General features: G+C 32.8%; 2 protein-coding genes across 2 annotated transcripts in view; one reads left to right on the top strand and one right to left on the bottom strand.

Moving 5' to 3' along the window:
* LOC108694584 (calmodulin-like) overlaps positions 1-9745 on the top strand; it is a 100682-nt gene extending 90937 nt beyond the window's left edge. The window contains exons 5-7 of the mRNA XM_018204162.1: positions 106-196; positions 7924-7980; positions 9631-9745. Coding sequence (XP_018059651.1) covers positions 106-196; positions 7924-7980; positions 9631-9713 — 231 coding nt within the window. The 3' untranslated portion in view covers positions 9714-9745. The remainder of the gene's footprint in view (positions 1-105; positions 197-7923; positions 7981-9630) is intronic.
* A 4425-nt stretch (positions 9746-14170) lies between these two features.
* The window catches only part of LOC108694583, an 87312-nt gene continuing 81502 nt past the window's right edge, over positions 14171-19980 (bottom strand). The window contains exons 7-9 of the mRNA XM_018204161.1: positions 17989-19575; positions 16467-17817; positions 14171-16316 (exon numbers count right to left, since the gene is read on the bottom strand). Coding sequence (XP_018059650.1) covers positions 15990-16316; positions 16467-17817; positions 17989-19575 — 3265 coding nt within the window. The 3' untranslated portion in view covers positions 14171-15989. The remainder of the gene's footprint in view (positions 16317-16466; positions 17818-17988; positions 19576-19980) is intronic.

Genomic DNA, 19980 nt, shown 5'->3' with positions numbered 1-19980 from the left:
ATATATATATATATATAAAATAATCACAAATATCAAGACTTTTCTCTCAGTGCAGAGATTTGGTTCACTATGAATTTAATTTTTCTGTTTGCTTGTTATATACAGGTATTCGACAAACATAATCGTGGGTATATCACTGCGTCGGATCTTAGGGCGGTGCTGCAGTGTCTGGGAGAGGATCTTTCCGAGGAAGAGAGTAAGTCTTAGATATTTAACGCATTCCCCGATAGTCCATTACAATGAATGTGACGTGATTACGGATATAACATGCGTTGGCGTTTTCTCTGTCTTTTTCTCTCTCTCTCTCTCTCTCTCTCTCTCTCTCTCTCACACTCTCTTTCAAATACTTTCGATAAGAGAAACTTTAACCATAAAAGCTAAAGTAGGCCATTTCCATCTAAATTGGCATACCTAAGGCCAATTGATTCTCGGGAAGCGTAACTTCATAGCAGAGCTCGGCATTATACGGATAAATTTCTATTTAATGTGGAAAGTTTTATTTTTAACTGTTTTTTCACGCAATAAACGTGAACAGAATTTTATTTGTTAATCATGTGTTGTTAATTGATATTATAGATCTTAATTGCATAAATAAACTAAGTGCAGTTTCAAAATTTTACAAAAACATTAATTATTATAATATCTACTATATTTCGAGATAATATCATTAATATTACTATTTCGAAATAAACGAGCTTACTAGCTAATTAAGTAGTACTTTATAAAATTAAAATTGATAGCTGATTCGAGCTTATTATTGAAAATTAATTAGATTTACCTAGTTAAGCTAAGCTCTCTGTATATATTATTTCCGTAAAAATATTTTAAAGATTTTTCTGACTGAAATATATCACATTGTTTTATGCAGTTTATTTTAGATAGAGAAATTTATTTATATACTGTGTATATAAAAGTACACTTTTTTCTTGTATAAAAAATATTAAGATTTTTTTCTTGCTTGAAATATATATTATATTATTTTTAAGAAAGGAAAAAATATCTTTCATATTATGAGTCATCATATTTTTTTTGTCTTGAATTATTATTTGCGCGTGCCCTTTATTATTCCATAAAGACTTTCCTAATTCCACCTTGTTGACACATACTCATCACAAATCTAGACGGTGAGTCTTTAGCCGTGCTATCCCGAGTCGACGATTCTATTTCTCACCGCGAAAACGTCAGCACATCGTCCGCATTCGTGCCAATCGAGTGTTTGCGTAAATAAAGCAAACAACGGCTGAATTATTCATGCTATCATAAACGCCACGTCTAAACACATGTCATCAATACCAATTATTCCACAGTTATTATCCTAAGATTGCCGATCTTATTAAAAATCAACTATTAGCTAAGCATAATGAATAATAAATTAACGAATAATAAATTGATGATTTTCATAAATTGCAAAGAGATTCATCGTATTTTCCAAAATCAATGGCAAATCTATAGAATTAATTAAAGCCGAATTTATTTTAACTTAGGAGCTATCTAAGTATCTAGGATCATTAATATAACGTCTGTGTCAATATTTAATGTGTCTTAAATTAAAATTAAAAATCACAAAAGACGTCAAGAAGGAGCCCTCTCAAATTGTGACGTGTACAGAAAAATAAATTGTATCTTAGCTTATATTATGTATTGTGTAAGATGTAGGTATATTTCTCGTTATAACATATGTAATCTTACACAATACAAATGTAAGTTAAGATACAATTTATTTTTCTATAGAATAAATAACATTGTTAATTAATATTTGTCTTACTTAAACAATAAGCACTTGCAACCTTCGTAGAATAATTTATTGGCGATAAATTGTTTAAACATTGACATGCATTGGGGATATACTGCGTCAATAAATTGCAAGTAAATAAGCATATATACTTATTTATTTGCAATTATTGATTATTTAATAAAGATAGTAATTGATAACGTTATCCACTATTTATTCATTAAATACGAATTAAAAATGACAATTAAATGATAATATTGTACATCATCACGAATGTTACATTTATTTTACAACATAAAATAACGAAAAATAACCTAAATAATTATTATAATGATTGCATTTTATTACTTGGAGAATAACCATCTGAAATAATTTTTATATCTTAGCAGCAAAGAAATGAAATTCCACCTGTTTTATTTTATTTCTCCTAACATTTCTTAAAAATCAAATAAATTTGTATAATGATCTCAAATACTAATGAAATTGTAGAACAGTCCAGTAATATATAATAGTAGTTAATAATAATAATTTTGAATATTGATTATTTGTGCAATAAAGAATTAGATAACTATTTCCGAGTTAATTGAGGACAAATTTGCTTTAACAGAGTTTGTGTTATTGCAAACTACATGATTCTCTGAAATGCATTGGCAAATTTGTATTTATTAACGCAATTCACCATCAAATCCGTTGCAAATCATGACATGTATCTCAGACACTAGGTATTAATCGTGATACTACAGTCACAATACTACAGTCGCTTCGCAGATTTGCACAGCTCGAATGTCAATGCTTTGCATTCGACATTTGAAGAATGACATTTCAATCGGTCGGATGCGTGCGGGTGCCTGCAAGCACGCCAAAGTGTTAGTAAACGGCTAAAGTTAGTGATACACAGAATAATAAATAGATAAAAAAGTAAGCAGTAAGCAAATCGACATTTTTATTTGTTTACTGTTTATATTATATTATTAATTTTAACTTAAATTTCCAGCACTACCTCCGAAATTTTCGATCATAGTTTATACTTTGAGCTATTGAGAGAAACAGCATATATTTTTTATGATTTGAACTAAAAATCTGAAACAATTCTTGTACACTTACGAAATCTTTAATAATAAGTTTTTACTATAATAAAAACTGAATTATATTTTATTTATTTTTACATTGAAATCCGAATAAGAATTTTGAAAAAAAGTGATAAAAGGCGCAGAGTGGTGTTGCAAGATTAAAAACGTAATAGTAAAAAAAAATTTTTCTACAACAAAATTTTAACATTTTTGCATCTATTAAAAAGTCCACTACGTCTTTAAGTTAAAATTAATATTTTATTTTTAACAGTGTGTATTATCTTACGTTCACTCTCTATTATGATTGGCTGATGCGTTTACTGCAAAGCTGTCCAAGATCGATATTTTTTGACTTGAAATCGAAATATGTCGGTGTATTCACACCTATTACTGTTCCTATTCTATTGCTGTTTTGTCGTAGCATACGATTGATCTTGATCTCAGGGACGACATTAGTTTGAAATCGTTAAAAGTTTTCCACTATCTTTAAAAGTATTCTGTTATTCATATTTTTATAGTTATTATAAATATATTATGAATAATAGTATCTTATAATATTAGCATTAAGTAATACTAGACACAGGTCAATAACTTTTAACGATTTTAGCCTAATGTCATCCATGAGATCGAGTATCATGCTAGGGATGTTTATCGTTATTCGATAATATCGAATATTCGATATTTTTTGCCGCTCAATATAAAAATATTGAATAAAAAATTATGAATAAAATATTGATTAGATATTTTTTTATTATTCATATTCACTCTCCATTTTTATGAACTTATTATAGAGCGGAATCCATAGGTGCTCAAGATTTGAAATGATCTTAAGCTAGTGCATGAACCAATCAGTATAACCATATTAGCATCTTAAGATATGAGAAGGCTTGAGATAACGGACTATCATTTCCGGCCTTAGGGAGTTTTGAGTGTATTCGATAGTCGGTAGGTCGGTAGGTCGGTAGATTGGTACTACGCTGAATCTGACTAAGCGCTCAATGAGCTCTTACATTTGGTTGTACTTTTAGATCCAACAAAATATGCCAATTATATGCAGGAGCGCTCAGTATAAATGATGTCGAGTTTATAAAAAATTATCATTAAATACATTCTTCACCAATTATATTTCTTAACTTTTGTAGATATTATTAGATTTTTGAGTTATTAATATTTAAAGGATTTAAATGATTAATTATTGAGACATAAAAGAAGGAGTTCTATTTATTGTTTATAATATTGATTGAGACTATAAATAAACGAAGCTTTTCCTACAAAATGATCAAATATCATCAGATCTTTGTTCGCAAGTTTTAAAAAAATTAGGAATTTTTTTTAATCTATTTGCTGTGCAATATATTCGACATAATGTCTATTCATTCGGGAATGAATATAGATAGTTTTAAAATATCTGAATATATTCATAGAATATATTCGATATTTTTGCTCGATATTGACATGTCTACATTACGCACTATGACAAAATAGTAATGAAGTGAGAAGTAGGAACGTGAATACTAACACAATCAATTTTAAGTCAAAAAATGCCGATCTTAGATAGCTCTGATTTACTGCTTATGTATGTCCTTATTGTTTTTGTCTTCTTGTGCCATTGGTTTTTTGTTTTCCTGTGTGCCCTAAGTTTTAAAATACAATTAGACTATTACGACTGCTCCAGGAAATGCGAGTAAAAAGAATTTCGCGTTACGCGTTTGTTTTCTCTTGTAAAGACATTTTCGGGTTTGCAATCTTAATTATCGCGCTGCGTTTGTATTTTTTTCGTAATAGGCGCGGAAAAGCGCGCATTAAAGAAGCATTTAGAGAAATAATTGGTTTCTAAGAAGGGTAATACGATTTGCTCGTGCACGATGTAATTGCATTCAGTTAATTACGTTCTAATAAAAGGAAAAGCAGTAGATATGGAAAATATGATCAACGAGGCTAGTAATTCAGATATGATTTGATCGTTATCGCGTTAAAAAAGTCTTGATATTATTGATAAGTTAAAACGCTAGTTCTTGCGCATCCGTCAAGCATTAATTCGTTGCTAGATACGAAGCAAGAAGTAATTTCAGTGCGCCAAGAGAGAGAAAGAGAGAGAGAGAGAGAGAGAGAGAGAGAGAGAGAGAGAGAGAGAGAGAGTGTCAGCAAAACGTATACATCGAGAAACTCGGTTTACTTCGATTGATTTGATAATCTTGCACAAACGGATGATCGACACAAGTTTCTTGATTGGCCGCAATCAGTTTAGATTAAATCGCAATGTTCAAAATGTACAATTGTCTCACAATTGGCAGTATTAACGGTATGATCGTTGCTACAATATTGTGAATTTTTGTCGAATGAATAACTTAAATGATGTCAAAATCTATTCCAATCGAACTGTGTTTCTTTGTACAGAGTCAATAATTATTTTTTTAAAATTATTTTTCTATCATAAAACCTGAGAAATAGCTTGAAGAAATAACACTGATTTATAAAGTTTCTATTTCTGAATAACAAATCTTATTGTATGTATTGGATTGGAACATAATTTCGTAGCGCCTCATTTGTATTATATTTACTTGTTTTTTTTAAATGGCAATGATATATCTATATCGTTCAATAGATCAAAATTTCAGCTTTAAGAACCTGTTTTTTTAATTGCGGTACGATGATTTTTAACGAAATTATGAGCAATCAAAGTCGAAATACTTCTTTTATTTAATTTGATAACTCAATAACAAAATTTTAGGAACATTTAAAAAAAATTATTTTATAGGGAAAAGCTTTCGTGTTGGAAAATTTTTATTATTGTATTTATTTACATGTTTTTTTTTTAAGCACATGAAAGTTGCAAAACGAAAAGAAAATTGGCCAGCTCGTAATTTTATATATAAATATATATATAATTATATATAAATATTATATGTAAAAATTTTTAAACTCATAAAAACTCAAAAGATACAGTATAATCTTTTGAAAGAATATATTTTAAACTTTAAAGTGATTTTTTTAGTAAAATGTCGAAAATTTGGAATATCTCACTAGAGTCCACCCAAAATTACAAATATTTGCATAATTTGAATAAAATATTAAAACTATATAAAATATTAATACTACATATATCTTAATAAAATATACGAAACATAGTAAATCAAAAGTTGCATCTTCATCAAATGAAAAGTGACAAGATAAAGTTATATTTCCTTTTCGAGGTTAAAATTGTATGCAAGTTTATGTATGTAAATATCTTTTCTGAAAAATGGCCATTGGCTTATTATTTTGTGACCATTGCAATCGTAATTTTTTGAACTAATATAATCTCATTTTTTAGAGAAATCTGTAGCAATATTTGTGTGCAATTAGTCAAAGAAACGTTTCCGATCCTTATCTGTTACTAAGTTATATGTTAAAAGTTACATCTTGTACATTATTCTCTCTTATTTCATTGTTAATCTATCCTAGAATTTTGCACACGTCAAGTTCAATAATTCAATTTCATTATAAAAAAAAATTAGACATTTCTATGGTAACTCGATTTACTAAAGAACCTTAAAACTCTTTTTTAAATTTAAATTTCGTTCATTTTCAATAAAGTTACAGCTATTTAAATTTTAAAGTTCGTAGCGCAACGAACTTTTCTTCCAATGCAATATTTTTAACTGCTGAAAAAGAATGTAAGGTTAAAAAAAGAAGAAAGTTCTATCATCCTAAAAAGTTTGAGAAATCAAGAAATTATCTTTATTTTTGGAAAAATTACAAAATTTAAATTATATGTAACTTTTTTCTTTTACTTTACTTTACTTTTCTTTTACTTTACGGAGTGAAATACACAAAAATTCTCTGTTGAGAAACAGAAATATTGTAAATCAATATAATTGTTTGATACTAAATATATTGCTAATAAATTTTATTATTTTAATATATAACTTAAAATTGTAACATAAACATAAATTGTACATAAACATAACAATAAAAGAAACTTCAAATCATAATTTATTTTTATATATTCATTGTAAAAAAATTAAAATTTTTTTATAATTATATTATTTATATTTATAACTATATACTATATATAATATGAATTATGTTATTATATAAATTTAAAACAAAGTTACTAAAAAATGAAGAATGATGATCTTTTTTAAAAAATATATCCATTTTCAGTATAAAAAGATTTTCAAAACAATTAAAAAATACCTGTTGTTGTTGAAGAATAAAAATATTAATCAAAATTTGTTGTTCAATCGGTTATCTATTAGATCGAAATGAAATATCAGCAAATTGAGAAAGCTAAAATATTACGTTTGTTTCAAGGTGTTTGATATATGTTAATTTCGGGATTTAAAAAGAAATAAAAAGAAATAAAAAAATTCTAAAAGCTATTATGTTATCTATTAGATAATGGCACGCGTATAAGAATAGGGAATCGATTCCTAATAGGAAATTAATTTTCTTATTAGCAAAAATTTTAATTAAAAAAATTTCAAGAAAGCATCCGAAGGGAAAGTCTTTGAATGCCAGCGTGGTATCGTAATGAATCGTTATGCCCTCTTCATTCCTTTTCGTAGCAATAAATTCTACGTGGAATAATGCGGGTCTATTGGTAATATCTTTCTCGGCATCGCTCTCGGCGCTCGTGATACGAATTAATCCCATTGCTCAATGCAGCAAAGATATATTAACTGAATTACTGCAAGGCGCATTTTTTCTGTACAAACAACCGTGATAGGAATATGTTACACATCGAATTCGACATGCATTTTAATTTCATCTGAAATATATTGCTTTATTTTTCCTAAATGCTTAATGGCGGCCAACAATAACGAATAAAATAGAAAATATATACGAGACAAGTTCGTTAAACATTTCAGAATAAATGCCTTCAAATTTGCCTTCAAATCTGTATACCTATAATATTTTCTTTTACAACGTATTTATTTAATAAAATCATTTAATAAATAAATCCAAAAAGAAAAAAACATTACTTTTGTATATTCAATATATGTATTACAAAATAATTATTATATTTTAATCAAGATCTAGCTTGGCTAGTAGCATTATTTTTATTTGAAAAAAGAAACAATTTAATTATAAATAGAAAAGTGAACTGTAAACCGTTCTTTGTCTTTTTGCTTTCAGTCGAAGATATGATTAAGGAAGTGGATGTGGATGGAGACGGTCGAATTGATTTCTACGGTAAGATTTCTTATATTGCTATCGCGCGATTTTCGTGCAAACAAGAATAAAAGCAGATGATGAAAAAGAGATTTTAATTTCTATTCGCGTACGATCATTCTTGCAATGATCGATGGAGTCATATCTAAAATAAAAGGAGAATTTAATTTTTTTAACGGAAAAGTAAAAATTGTTCGAGGAATAATGAAAGAAATGAAATACAACTATTTTCTTCTCTTTTCTTTGCAACGTTATCTAACAATTAAAATGTCTTTATAGAAGGGTAGTTATTTAAGAGATTACAGAAAAAAACGAGAGAATGTTATGTAACAATAAAATCTCTTTTGTTATTTCAATATTTTTAATATATATTAGACATCAGAGATCGCGCGTTATATAGCTTTATACTTTTTGCTTTTATAATGATAAATCAATTTTGATAAATGCGACTAATCGACTTTACATGTTCTTTTTTAAGAAATATTTAAGAATGTATGTTTTACAACTCAAAACGTTACCAAAAATATAAAGCTTTATAGATTGTTCTATTATATAAGTATTACTTCTAATTGTAAGTATTTGTATAAAATTTGAGTATAATTCTTTTACTAGTTTAAAAGTTCTTTAATTTTTTATACAGCTATGCGTTTCGAGTTATCTTCATGATCAGATCCATTATTAGAGTGTCAAAGAGTGTTTGTATTTGCAACATTACAGTTCATTAATATCAAGCTCCTCGTTCTGAGAACGTGAACTGCAGTGTTCACGAAACGCATTTTAATAACGGATCTGAATATAATTATATGTATTATTAATATCTGAAGATAATTTGCGAAATGTATAGCTTCTGTATAAAAAGGAAATCTCAAACTGTAGAAAAGCATTATTTAATTTTTTATAAGTTCATCATCTTGTTACGTACATATTGTGCTTGCGGGCGCTCCTTGGCGCGCTTTCTTATTTGATTCTCTTATCGATATTATATTTTTAATTGTAATTAATTCCGATTTATAATTTAAATTTTATTCTGCCGAGTACTGAAACGTTTGATAATTTTTATTCATAAACTTTAATATTACGATATTTCTTATTTGACACCATTATTTATTTAATATGATAGTTTTAATTGTTTAGTTTGATTACAGCGAAATTGATAATTTATTAATGTGTAACACTTCTTTATACCGAAAAAGAACCTAAATCAAGGATTGAAACATCTAAATTTTCTATTAATATAAGTTCTACACACGTTCATCCTATGTCGGTTTCTATTAAAGCTTTATTGAAAGTTTTTGATTATTTTATTTTAATTTTTACGTAAAATCGGTTTTTGTAGTACTTACTTGCAAATTTTATAATGAAGTAACATAAAATAATAAAAATTAAATCAATTTTTTTTAATAAAACTCTTACAAATATTTATACAAAAGTTTACTTCGATCTATTTACTTGTTTAAAATAAAAATTATTTACCTAAAATATTGCAATATGGTAATTGGATAAAAAAATCAAAAATCAAATAATTTTGTTTTCTTGCAGCTGATTTCAGAATGTATTTACAACCAAAATTTTTAATTAATTAGTTTTTTTTAGTTGATTTTTTTGGTTGATACGTTTAGTTGATATTACGTAACAAAAATATTCTTAATTCCTTTTTATTTGTGATTTCAGAATTCGTTCATGCTCTCGGCGAGCCGGGAATCGACGAAGATGAAGAGGATGATGACGAGGATCTGCAATCTCCGCTCTTCTAAAATCACGTTTATTCTCACCTCTCTGTTAGATAAGACATACGGGCAAAAGCGATGTGCAATCTCGCTTTCGCGAAATATTCCTTCTCTCGTGTTTCGCAATCCATACGAATATGCGATTGACAAACGGAACGAGACTCAAGTTCGACTTCGTAAATTCCGTTTACGTTTCATAATTCTCATCCTTATTCTCAGATTTCGAATCAAATTTTAATGCTGGAATGCGAAGGTCTCGCTAAGCGCATTGTGAATATAGATTACAAAGAAAAAAAACTTAAAAAATAAAAAATCTGCACTGAGCTATCGTTACCTGCGTAATCATCGCGGGTACAGCACGAATTTTCGATGTATACTAAACACATACGTCATACGCGAACGGAAACCCTGTCGATCGGGGGATTTTCAATAAATTACGAGTTTCATGACTCGATGGCTCGTGTGACACTTGATTTAATTAACAGTCACCAGTCGTCCGCTGATGAACTCGCAATATGTGAATGTTTTGAATCATATCTAATTCCAAAAATTATACCTGTAACCCTCTATACGAATTCAATGATTTCAACTCAAATAGTTTTACGTAGATTGAAAATTTTGTTTGGAAAAAGATTGGTTTCCTTAAAAATAAAAAAAAATTCCAGTTACCTTGATGAAATAAAAATTTTCTAGCAGTATAAATCAAATAAATACGCAAAAATAAAACACAAGATTACGAGGAACGATTCTTTCGTTGGCACGCTTAAGAAGATAGCGATAATCAGAAAATTGAGATAATTACATAAGATAAATATAAGGCAGTTTGGTAATGAGCTTGGCGAAATTTCACCGCACCGGATAGAGTGATAAGGGTTTCTGGCGATGAGCCATAAATTCGCAAAAACGCTGGATAAATCATCAGCAGTCGACTATATGACTTTTATCTCGGAAAACGAAAATTATTCGGAAAGTGAAGCCCCTGTCTCTTCGACGATACCGCGACATACCACGCAATGCGGAAAACATGGAGATTTCAATTTCTATTCCTAAAGACTCCTTGCAGAAATTCAATTTAATATTGGTCAATTTAATATTGAAAATTATTTATTTTAAGTATTAAAAGCATTGTTGTCCAGTACTTTTAATACCTAAAATACACTGAAAAAATTATCAAATCTTAATACATATTTCTTTGAATAGTACTAAGCAAATATTTTTAATAAATAAATATTTACTCAATAAAAAAATGATAAGTTAAATCTAATTAATGATTTTTGTATTAAATAAATATATGTTTATATTTAATAAATATTTACTTAGAACTATTTAAACAAATATTTATTGAAATTTAGTTTTTTTCAATAATTAATCAGTGTAAGTAATTAATTCCAGTATTAAATTTCCGTAAGGAATGAGCAACAAGTGCGAGAAATGATAAACTGATTGAGAAATATAATAAATAATTCTCATTGATTGAGAAACAAATCTAATTCATTTCGCACTTGATATCCGAGGCAGATGTGGCTTCTATATGTACCGACTAATACTCTCTTCCGAATCTCTCGATGCCGCACTGGGCAAACTTTAAGATGTAAGATCGATTAGACCGTAATTGAATTCCGTCTCGTATGTGGACTTTTTTCCTCGATTTTAATCTCGTCTAATAAACTAGATAACGTTACATTCTATTTAAAGTTAATCTTAAGAGAAACGGACGCATCGCAACTTCTCCGCGGATCGCGCTGATCATGCATGCGTCACGATGGCGCAATCGCCGAGCGAGCGAGCGGGAAGGGAAAAGAAAGACCGAAGGATCGCTAATGTCGCTCGCTCAATCCCGACGATCCGCGATTATGCCGAATCGATGGATCTGCCACGATTCCTTTCGCCTGAAATTAATCCGGCGACCGGCGGGCGGACTTTACATCGATCTTCGCTCGCTTTGCCCTCCTCGTATTACGTACCTTAAACGACTATATCACTGTTACGCCAATAACAAAGCCGCACGCTGTTTCAAATATTTTAAAGGATTTAATAAATCGCTAAAAAATATATAACTTTGACGTTTATTTAATTCCTTGTTCTTCTAATATCCTATACATAAAAAACACGGTTTTGCTGAAATATTAAAAAATTTAACTAGATAGAAGTGTAAAAATAATTTTATCTATCAAATTAATTATGTGGGACGCTAAAATATCAAAATTTTTTGTTCATGCTAATTTCCTCTAATATCATATTTAATTATTTTAATAGTCTAACAAAATTATTTTTAGACTTATATAGCTTGCTGTATTTTTAGATATTTCATTATTTTTTTCTTTTTGTCCATTAACATCAAATGTCTTTTAGGATTTCTCTAATTTCTATTCCTGTTCAACCGTGTGCTCAACTCTATCAATTGCTGATTTTTCGATTTGTTTTATTAAGTTGCTGATAGATTTCTTATCCCTCTAAAATCTCTTTTCACAATATATTGTTATCTAAAAATTAAAGGTTATCGAGAAATTTATAAATGAATTTTATTGTTAAATCTCGTGAACCTTTAATCTTTAACCATCATATGTACCATATGTATTGAAATTCTCTATTTTTATGGACAGTATGTTGATTCTGAAATATTACATTCATTACTGTTTAAAGTTTATAATATTAAATTATATTCAATTTAAGTTATTTTATAGGTTGCTACTGCAGTTTCTATTCTATATGTCATTAATTTAACTGATACAATAAACAAACAATTTAACTTAAGAAGTGTATTAAATTTATTATAACTCAAATTTAGTTTATTATTTATGTATCATTAACAAGAGAATCGTCGGAGCCATCCCTCATCGATTTTGATAGGGTTTGGATATATTGTATAAAAAAATACTAGACCCATATTTTTTTATCATCTCAAGGTTTAGAGGGTGAAACATTTCCTCAAAAAATATGGATTTTATCGTTTTTAGCAAAGATCTTCGAAAGTATGCGATATATAAAAAAATGTTTAATACGAAAGTTTTATGCTCTATATAATGGTATATTTACTTTTTTTTTAATATCAAAGATATTTGCTAAAAACGATAAAATCCACATTTTTCGAGAGGGTGTTTCACTCTCTAAATCTTGAGATAAAAAATCAATCCGAACACTGTTTATTTTAATAAAACTAAATAATTCAACTAGAAATTAGATTGATTAGATGTGCAATTGTATTTTTAACTATATTTTATATTAAAATAATACATTTTGATATTATATTTGGAAATTAAAATAACAAAATATTATTTGAGAAATTGACTTTAGAGAATTAAATTTACTGTTACTCTTTAACAATTAATTAATATGACACGTCTTTCAAGATTTCCGTTCTCTATTCTTGCTTTACTGCATGTTCAATTTATCGATTAGTTTGACCGAGTTGCCGATAGATCCTTTATTCCTCTAAATTGAAATTCTCGCAGTTTTATTTGTGACATTATTTACTAAAAATTATTAATTAGAAAGAATGAAACTTTTTTGTCTTCTTCATATATTTCTCCATTTTTTTCTTCAACGTTCATTTTTATTAGCGATAAATAAACTTACATATCTTTACAGTAACAATGTCCCATTCGTAACTCTCAGAAAATATGAGAATATCTATTCGCAAAGATTCGTGTAGATCAAAATTTCCATCTCGCTTGTCGCATTTGGTTGTTAATTTCGCCTTTCGCATCCTCGATTCAACGATGAACGAATGAACGAACGAACGAACACTTTAAAAAAATCAGTACGATGGTACGTAAATATTTTATAATGATCATCGTCTACGTTGCGTACGTTGTTTCACATGCGATCTACGTACAAGTCTTAAATGTTACTTACAGTACTAACGATTAGCGAGCGTACAACAGCCAAACATGAGAGAATAAGTGAACAACATAAGATTGCTGCTGCTACAAGTATTGTAATCGACATAGCAATCGGAGCCTATTGGCTTACATATTTTCTCTTCGCAAATTTTGATATTAGTTTTTCTCAGACTGTCCTCTTTTTTGTAAGTTCCCTTATGTCATCTGGCGGACTATCTCTCATCAACTGGCGTTTATGATCCAATTGCGTGCATCTCCTTTTTCCACCGTAACATTATCTATCCTTCGTCTTTATCAACTTTTTATTACAATTCTATCTTAATCTAAAATAATTCTTACCAGAATCCTGTCTGTACAATATTATGTATTTCGTTGCATGATCAAAGTCACGGTAAATCGATGATTAATTTGATTTAATTGTTGTGCCTATCTTTGATAAGCATAATTATAATAGAAAAGGATTCTAGGATTAATTGAGTACTAGACTATCAGACTCAAATCTTCGTTATCTTCAGACAAAAGATCAGAGATAAATTTATACATCTTCGAGGTGATAAAATACAATTTAATCTTTTATACCAAAAATTTGACATTTTTATTCTACTAGAAGAATTTTTATTTAATTTTTTTCATTGATCCCGTCACACAATGATTCTATCATTATTATTATCTACTTAAATAAACTGGCGATGTGATCGGATTCTTATCTGCAATTTTTATCTCGTTCATTACCTGACGTTAATTCTTCTTGTATCGAAACTAAACTTATCAATCACAAAACAGATCGTGCAGCATAAACAAAATTACGGTGAAAAAGAGCATAGCTTTATTATATCGCTGTGCGATAGCACTGTGACAATGCCAGTTAAGAGGAGAGAATGTACGTTTTGTAGCCTGAAATATCGGAGATCGCCATTTAAATATTTGTCAGATGGAAACGAAACTTGTTTCTTCCAACAAATCCTTAAATTAATGTTTTATTACAAGCCTCTCTCGCACTTATCCCATTAACGCGGAAAACACAACGTTTACTATATCTCAAACGTGCCTAGTCACTTCTCAGACGTCTTAATGGATCTGTATGTGTTGCTTGGGAATATTTAAACAGTCTCACACAAATCCGTCTTGATACGCTCTATCCGCGAGAAGCGTTAATTCTTTATGCGTCGTGTGGGTGCCTCCCTTTCTCTTAAGTAGAAGTTCATGCAGGTAAGAGTTCATTGCAGCCTTTACCTCTCAATATGGTCCTCTCAAAACGAAACATTTGACCATACTTTTAATCGGTTTAATTTAACCGATACAATGAATAACGTAACGATAAATCGTGCCGTCATTTCAATCCGCCCGAGATGACGTTCCCAACAGACCATCTAAAAGACACATTTATTTGACCGCAAAAAATGGGCCTGTTGTCAAGTCGTATTGCCGGGGAAGTCAAAAACGCATAGAAAAGGCCTCAATCAAGATAGACTTGATTGCTTAAAAATTTCTTGATCGCGATTCAGTGATCATAAGTATTAGATGCCAAAGGCAGTATATCAAATAAAAAGTATAATTGTATATGTATAAAAAAAGGTATATTCGCGCGACTCGAGCCTTCTTCGCGAAGTTTTTGGCTTGCTCGTGAAACTGCACTTTCCGTTCTCCTCGCTGCATGACTTCTTCTCTAAGATACGTAACACATAATGCCTGTGTCAGTGTTTAAGCAGCTATCGCTTATCGCGTCTCTTAAGCGTATCGCGTCCCTTAATCGTATACGCGCATCGGCAACGGTCCATTTACCGATGATATAATCCACAATCGACGTAATATAATGGCGCAATGCACCATTCTGTCCTGTATCAATTCGTCGATCAATTATCAATTATCAATTTTGCATCTTGGCGTAAAACAATCACGCAGTTAGCTGCCAATACGCCTAATTATTCACAATCAAACATTCCGTCGTAAGCTCAGAGGACTTACGTTGTTCCTTAAAGTAAATAGCATTTTGCCGATCGCACCTATTCTCCTTGAAAAACGTCCATCGAGCAGAAAGCAACAGTATATTCAAGATCGTCACGACAATTCAATAATAGTCACGTTAGTTTTCATCAAATAGTCGACAATTATTCACTGCAATGATATTATATGGATATTTTTCAAGATCATCCACACCAGAATATATCGTTAAGATCTGGCGATGAGCGATGGATACACTGGCGAGTAACATTCAGAGACACGAGTAATTCTTGAGGAATCTCCCTCGCAAAGTCTTCTGCGTTTAAATGCCACTCGCAATTGTCGCTCAGTTGCTGTTCTCGACAGATTTCTTATCGTTTGCCCTGGCAGCGGTGCCTACAGCTGCAAAGCGCAATCGTCTTCGTCTAACGAGAGCGAATGTCGACATTGGATGCCGGCGACGAAGACGCGAAGATGGGACCGCAGGACAATCGGGATCCCATCTCGCGATGGGTCCTCCTCAAAGTACGGGCTCCTCATCGGTCTCATCATTCTCGTCAGTTTGTTGGGACGAAGCAGTGTTCGCTGAGGGATTCGTCTTGATCCGTCGGTGTCGTTTCTGCTGACTATTGGTATTGTTGCCGCCGCTATTGCTGCTACAACTGCTTATGCTACTGCTGGTGCTGCCACTTGGACTATTGCCGCCGGTGCCGCTACAGGCCAAATCGAAGGTAGTAATTTGTCCGTGAGCAGTTATCAAGGGCCGTAGAGCTGTGCGCACGGACCAGTGTAGACGCGGATATGCGCGTTCCTGTTGGAGCATCAGCTCCTTCCTTCTATTTTGTTTCTGTAACATATAAGATAAGAAAAAAATCGATAAGAATGTATCTTACAAACAAATAAGAGAATTAATTTCTTAATAATAAAAGTAGAGCAAAGTAGATGTAGCTTAACAGTCAACTTTGAAAAAAATTCTACGATCTTTGATAGATTTTACCTCAGACAGAGTTTGCGAATCTCGCGAGATAGGCAGCTTCTTGCTCTCCGTGAATTGCTTCAATGCCTTCTCTCGCACGTAGATAAATGGTCTAATAACCCTGAGATCCTCCCGACGTATGTAGTAGTGTGCTTTCATAGTTTTCAATACACCACCGTGAAGTACTGAGATAAGAAAGCTTTCCGTGAGATCATCTAAATGTTGACCGAGCGCTAGTACGTTATATCCGTTCCGTTTCGCCAAAGAGTATAATTGTGTCCTGACCGATTTGTCGCAGAAACTGCAAGTCCCGCTGGCAATGCTAGCGTCCAATGGATTATCGACGTTAACGCTGTTTGAGTCCGTCACCTGTTCCTCATAAAAATAGGGAATCTCCAGAGTCTTCAGATAACTCATTAATTCCATGGGATCGGAGCCACCAGTGTCAATTGTGGCCGCACCGATCTCAAAATCGATTCCTTTCGATCTAACATAAAATCTGTACTGATGTAGAGTATGTAGAAGAGAAAGCGAATCTTTGCCGATCGCTGACAGACAGACTAAGACCTTGTCATTGTCCCGAATCATATCGAATTCTTGCATAGCTTCCACCGAAGGTTTCCACATGTTCTTCGGCGGGCAGTGCCATTGAGTTCGTGGGAATTCAAGTCTGGACTCGTTGTCATCAAAATTATTCTCTTGACCATCGCCCTCCTCCTCTCGCAGATCGCCTGTGCATTCCTCATCTTCCGAAAGATTATCGTTTTGACGCGCTTGCTGTTTACCACCGCACTTAGTCGACAGACTCATCATTGATGATGTTCTGGGTTTTCGTCCGTGACTATGAGCGGAGTTGGATTCGGCGCTGCTACTTCGTTTCAGATCCAACGAGTCTATCGATTTGTCGCTCTCTTGAAAGGACATATTTATACCGCTGTCCTGGGAGCTGACCGAATTCACGGCTGAATAAATCTTTGGCAAAACCTTCCGAGTGTCGCCGATGTCGAGACCGCCACGTCCCTCCTGTGAATCATCATCCACATAGTCATCTACGTCATTCTCCACCTCCTCATCCTCAGTCTTCGAACGAGTGCGCACTATTTGCTCGGTTTCGGATGGCTTCATCACATAAATTACCGTCTCGTCCGAGGAGCATTCGCTGGACATTTTACTCTCTTGTTGTGACAACTCGCCAACTTTGCTGGTGATCTCGAGCGGTCCACTTTTTCTAGAGCTTGAAAGACGCGGAGATGCCGATGAGGGAAGCACGATTCTTCCACGATCGGGCGAACCACATCCGTTCGAAGAAACGTCTGAAGTAGATGCATCGGGCGAATACCTATGAAGTCCGTCAACGGCATTCACCATGCATCTGTTGAAAAAAAATCCACATAAATGTGACAACTTTAAAAATGATATCATTAATTCTATTAAAAATTATTGTATTTTAATGATCGTATTGTATCAATACTTTACGTACAATACTTTATATTAGTATCATACTTTAGTCTATAATATTGTATTATTACTAATAATAAATTACCTTATTTCAGATTTCACTTCGCTCGCCATTTCCTTCGAGAATTCCATTAAGTACTCGGCGATGTCGCTAGCCGTGAACGAGTCATGTCTCGACTGTTTATCCTCCACGCATGTTTGATTAACTATACTCTGAGCCCGGGAGTGATGCTGTGGCGTATTCTCAGATGTATTTGTTTCCGACAAAGCGTCATCTACTTTGGAAATCACTTCGCGGATCTCCGATTTGATTTCAGTCGCTAATTCCTTGGTCATTTCTTTCACATATGCGCTCAGATCATCCTGACCCATATTCATTGAAATAGGCGAAGATCTGCCACCACCTATCAACCTCTCAGTATAATCGCTGGTAGACGAGTATGAAGACGGCGGCGATGCCGGATTATGATTATAGTTCAGGGAAGAGATCGAGTGACTCGGACTGGCGGCAGAATCCAATTCTAAAGAGTTTAACTCCGTTTGACTACTGCAGCTGCAGTGAAGACGTCTCTGTTTCGATGAACCGTTCGACGTGCTCAGGCCCAAGCTGGTCAGAGTTTGCGGGCTCAGTGGAAGTGGCGGGATCGGCGAGGACGCCGTTGCGGCACCAGTGCGATTTCCCTGTATGTTACATCCATCAGTGGTGCTACCCAGAGAATTGCATCTCGCTCGCCCGGCATTAGTCGCCTCCATTAGTTCCCTCTGTTCTTTCGTTGTTCGAACGGTCGTACGAGATGTAGATCCCAGGACCGAAGTAGTGACGGCCTCGCCTACCATGAATCTAACTGGCATTGGTGAATTTGGACATGTGGCGGGTGATCGGTGTCCAGAGAACTGTTCATTTTGATTTGGACTCTCCTCCTCGCTGTTACTTGATGAGGATGGTTGGTTTAGTTCTGTCGAGGTCGCCATCAAAGTTCTTTGAACCGTGCTTAACGCCGGTAGGCTTCGATGCCTCGGTGAGGTTGTCGAGATGGGTGCATTGCCTGTACGCGGAATGTCGCTATTCAGTCGTCTCATGCCATTCGTCAGCGTCAGGCAGTTTACTAGACTATCGTGACTGGTGATGACGGTGTTCGTATTGTACTTGTTCCAGGCCAGCAAGGGATTGAATGGCACGTCCTGTTTGACGTTCTGCGAGTTACCCAAAAGTAGATCCTGTGCCTCGCTTGGTAGTATGAACCAGCGCAATGCTTCCATACGCTCGCACATAAAGTTGAAACTTTTATCAATCTGCAACGGATATCGCTGTGCCATTTTACGAGCACGATTGAAGATGTTTCGGGCAGTCTGCAGGCAGTCACCGTAGTTCTGTGGGAAGATGCCGGCGCCGGAAGCTCGTCTCTCCGTGGCATTCATTCTTCCGTCCGTATATCTGATTGAACCTAACCACTTACGTTCCTTGAAAACGCTGTTGGTGTGATGTCGCCATTCACCAGTATCAGGATTCAGTACGTACTGTGGCAACAGCTTCCAGCCTTCAGTGGCTACCATCTTAAGAGCTTCCAGTACAAAGGCAATTTCCGTCTCGTTCATAAAGTAAGGAAAGGACAGTCTAGCAAAACCCGGTCTGAGACTCTCCGCGATGGTCTCCTCGACGCCATTCTGTTGTCTGAAATGAAATAAATTATATACAATCTGCATGTATTGCACTTTTATGAAAATAGAATCCTACGTCAAGTTGGGACTGAAAGCTGACGTACCGTCTATTTCTAGGCATGTGTTTATTATGCGAAATTATACCGCGCTGAGTTTAATAGGCAACTACTTTCTGCTCTACCGATTTGTGCGATGTACGTAATCTTTCGAACGGATGACAATATTATTTTATGCGAAGCGATGAAGTAATTAAAAGATATTATAATTTGAATAAAATCAGTTTTTTTCCCATTTACATTATTTATGATAATAGAAATAGTGTAAGATACAATCAATATCAAATGAAGAAATTTTGTTTAACGAATATTTTCTCTTTTTATTTAAAATTAATTAAATTGAAGACATATGAGATAATAAT

Source organism: Atta colombica, unplaced genomic scaffold, assembly GCF_001594045.1.
Source record: "Atta colombica isolate Treedump-2 unplaced genomic scaffold, Acol1.0 scaffold120, whole genome shotgun sequence".
NCBI classification, from domain to species: Eukaryota; Metazoa; Arthropoda; class Insecta; order Hymenoptera; family Formicidae; genus Atta; species Atta colombica.
The sequence above is the reverse complement of the archived record's forward strand: the minus strand, read 5'-3'. Positions and strand labels throughout refer to the sequence as shown.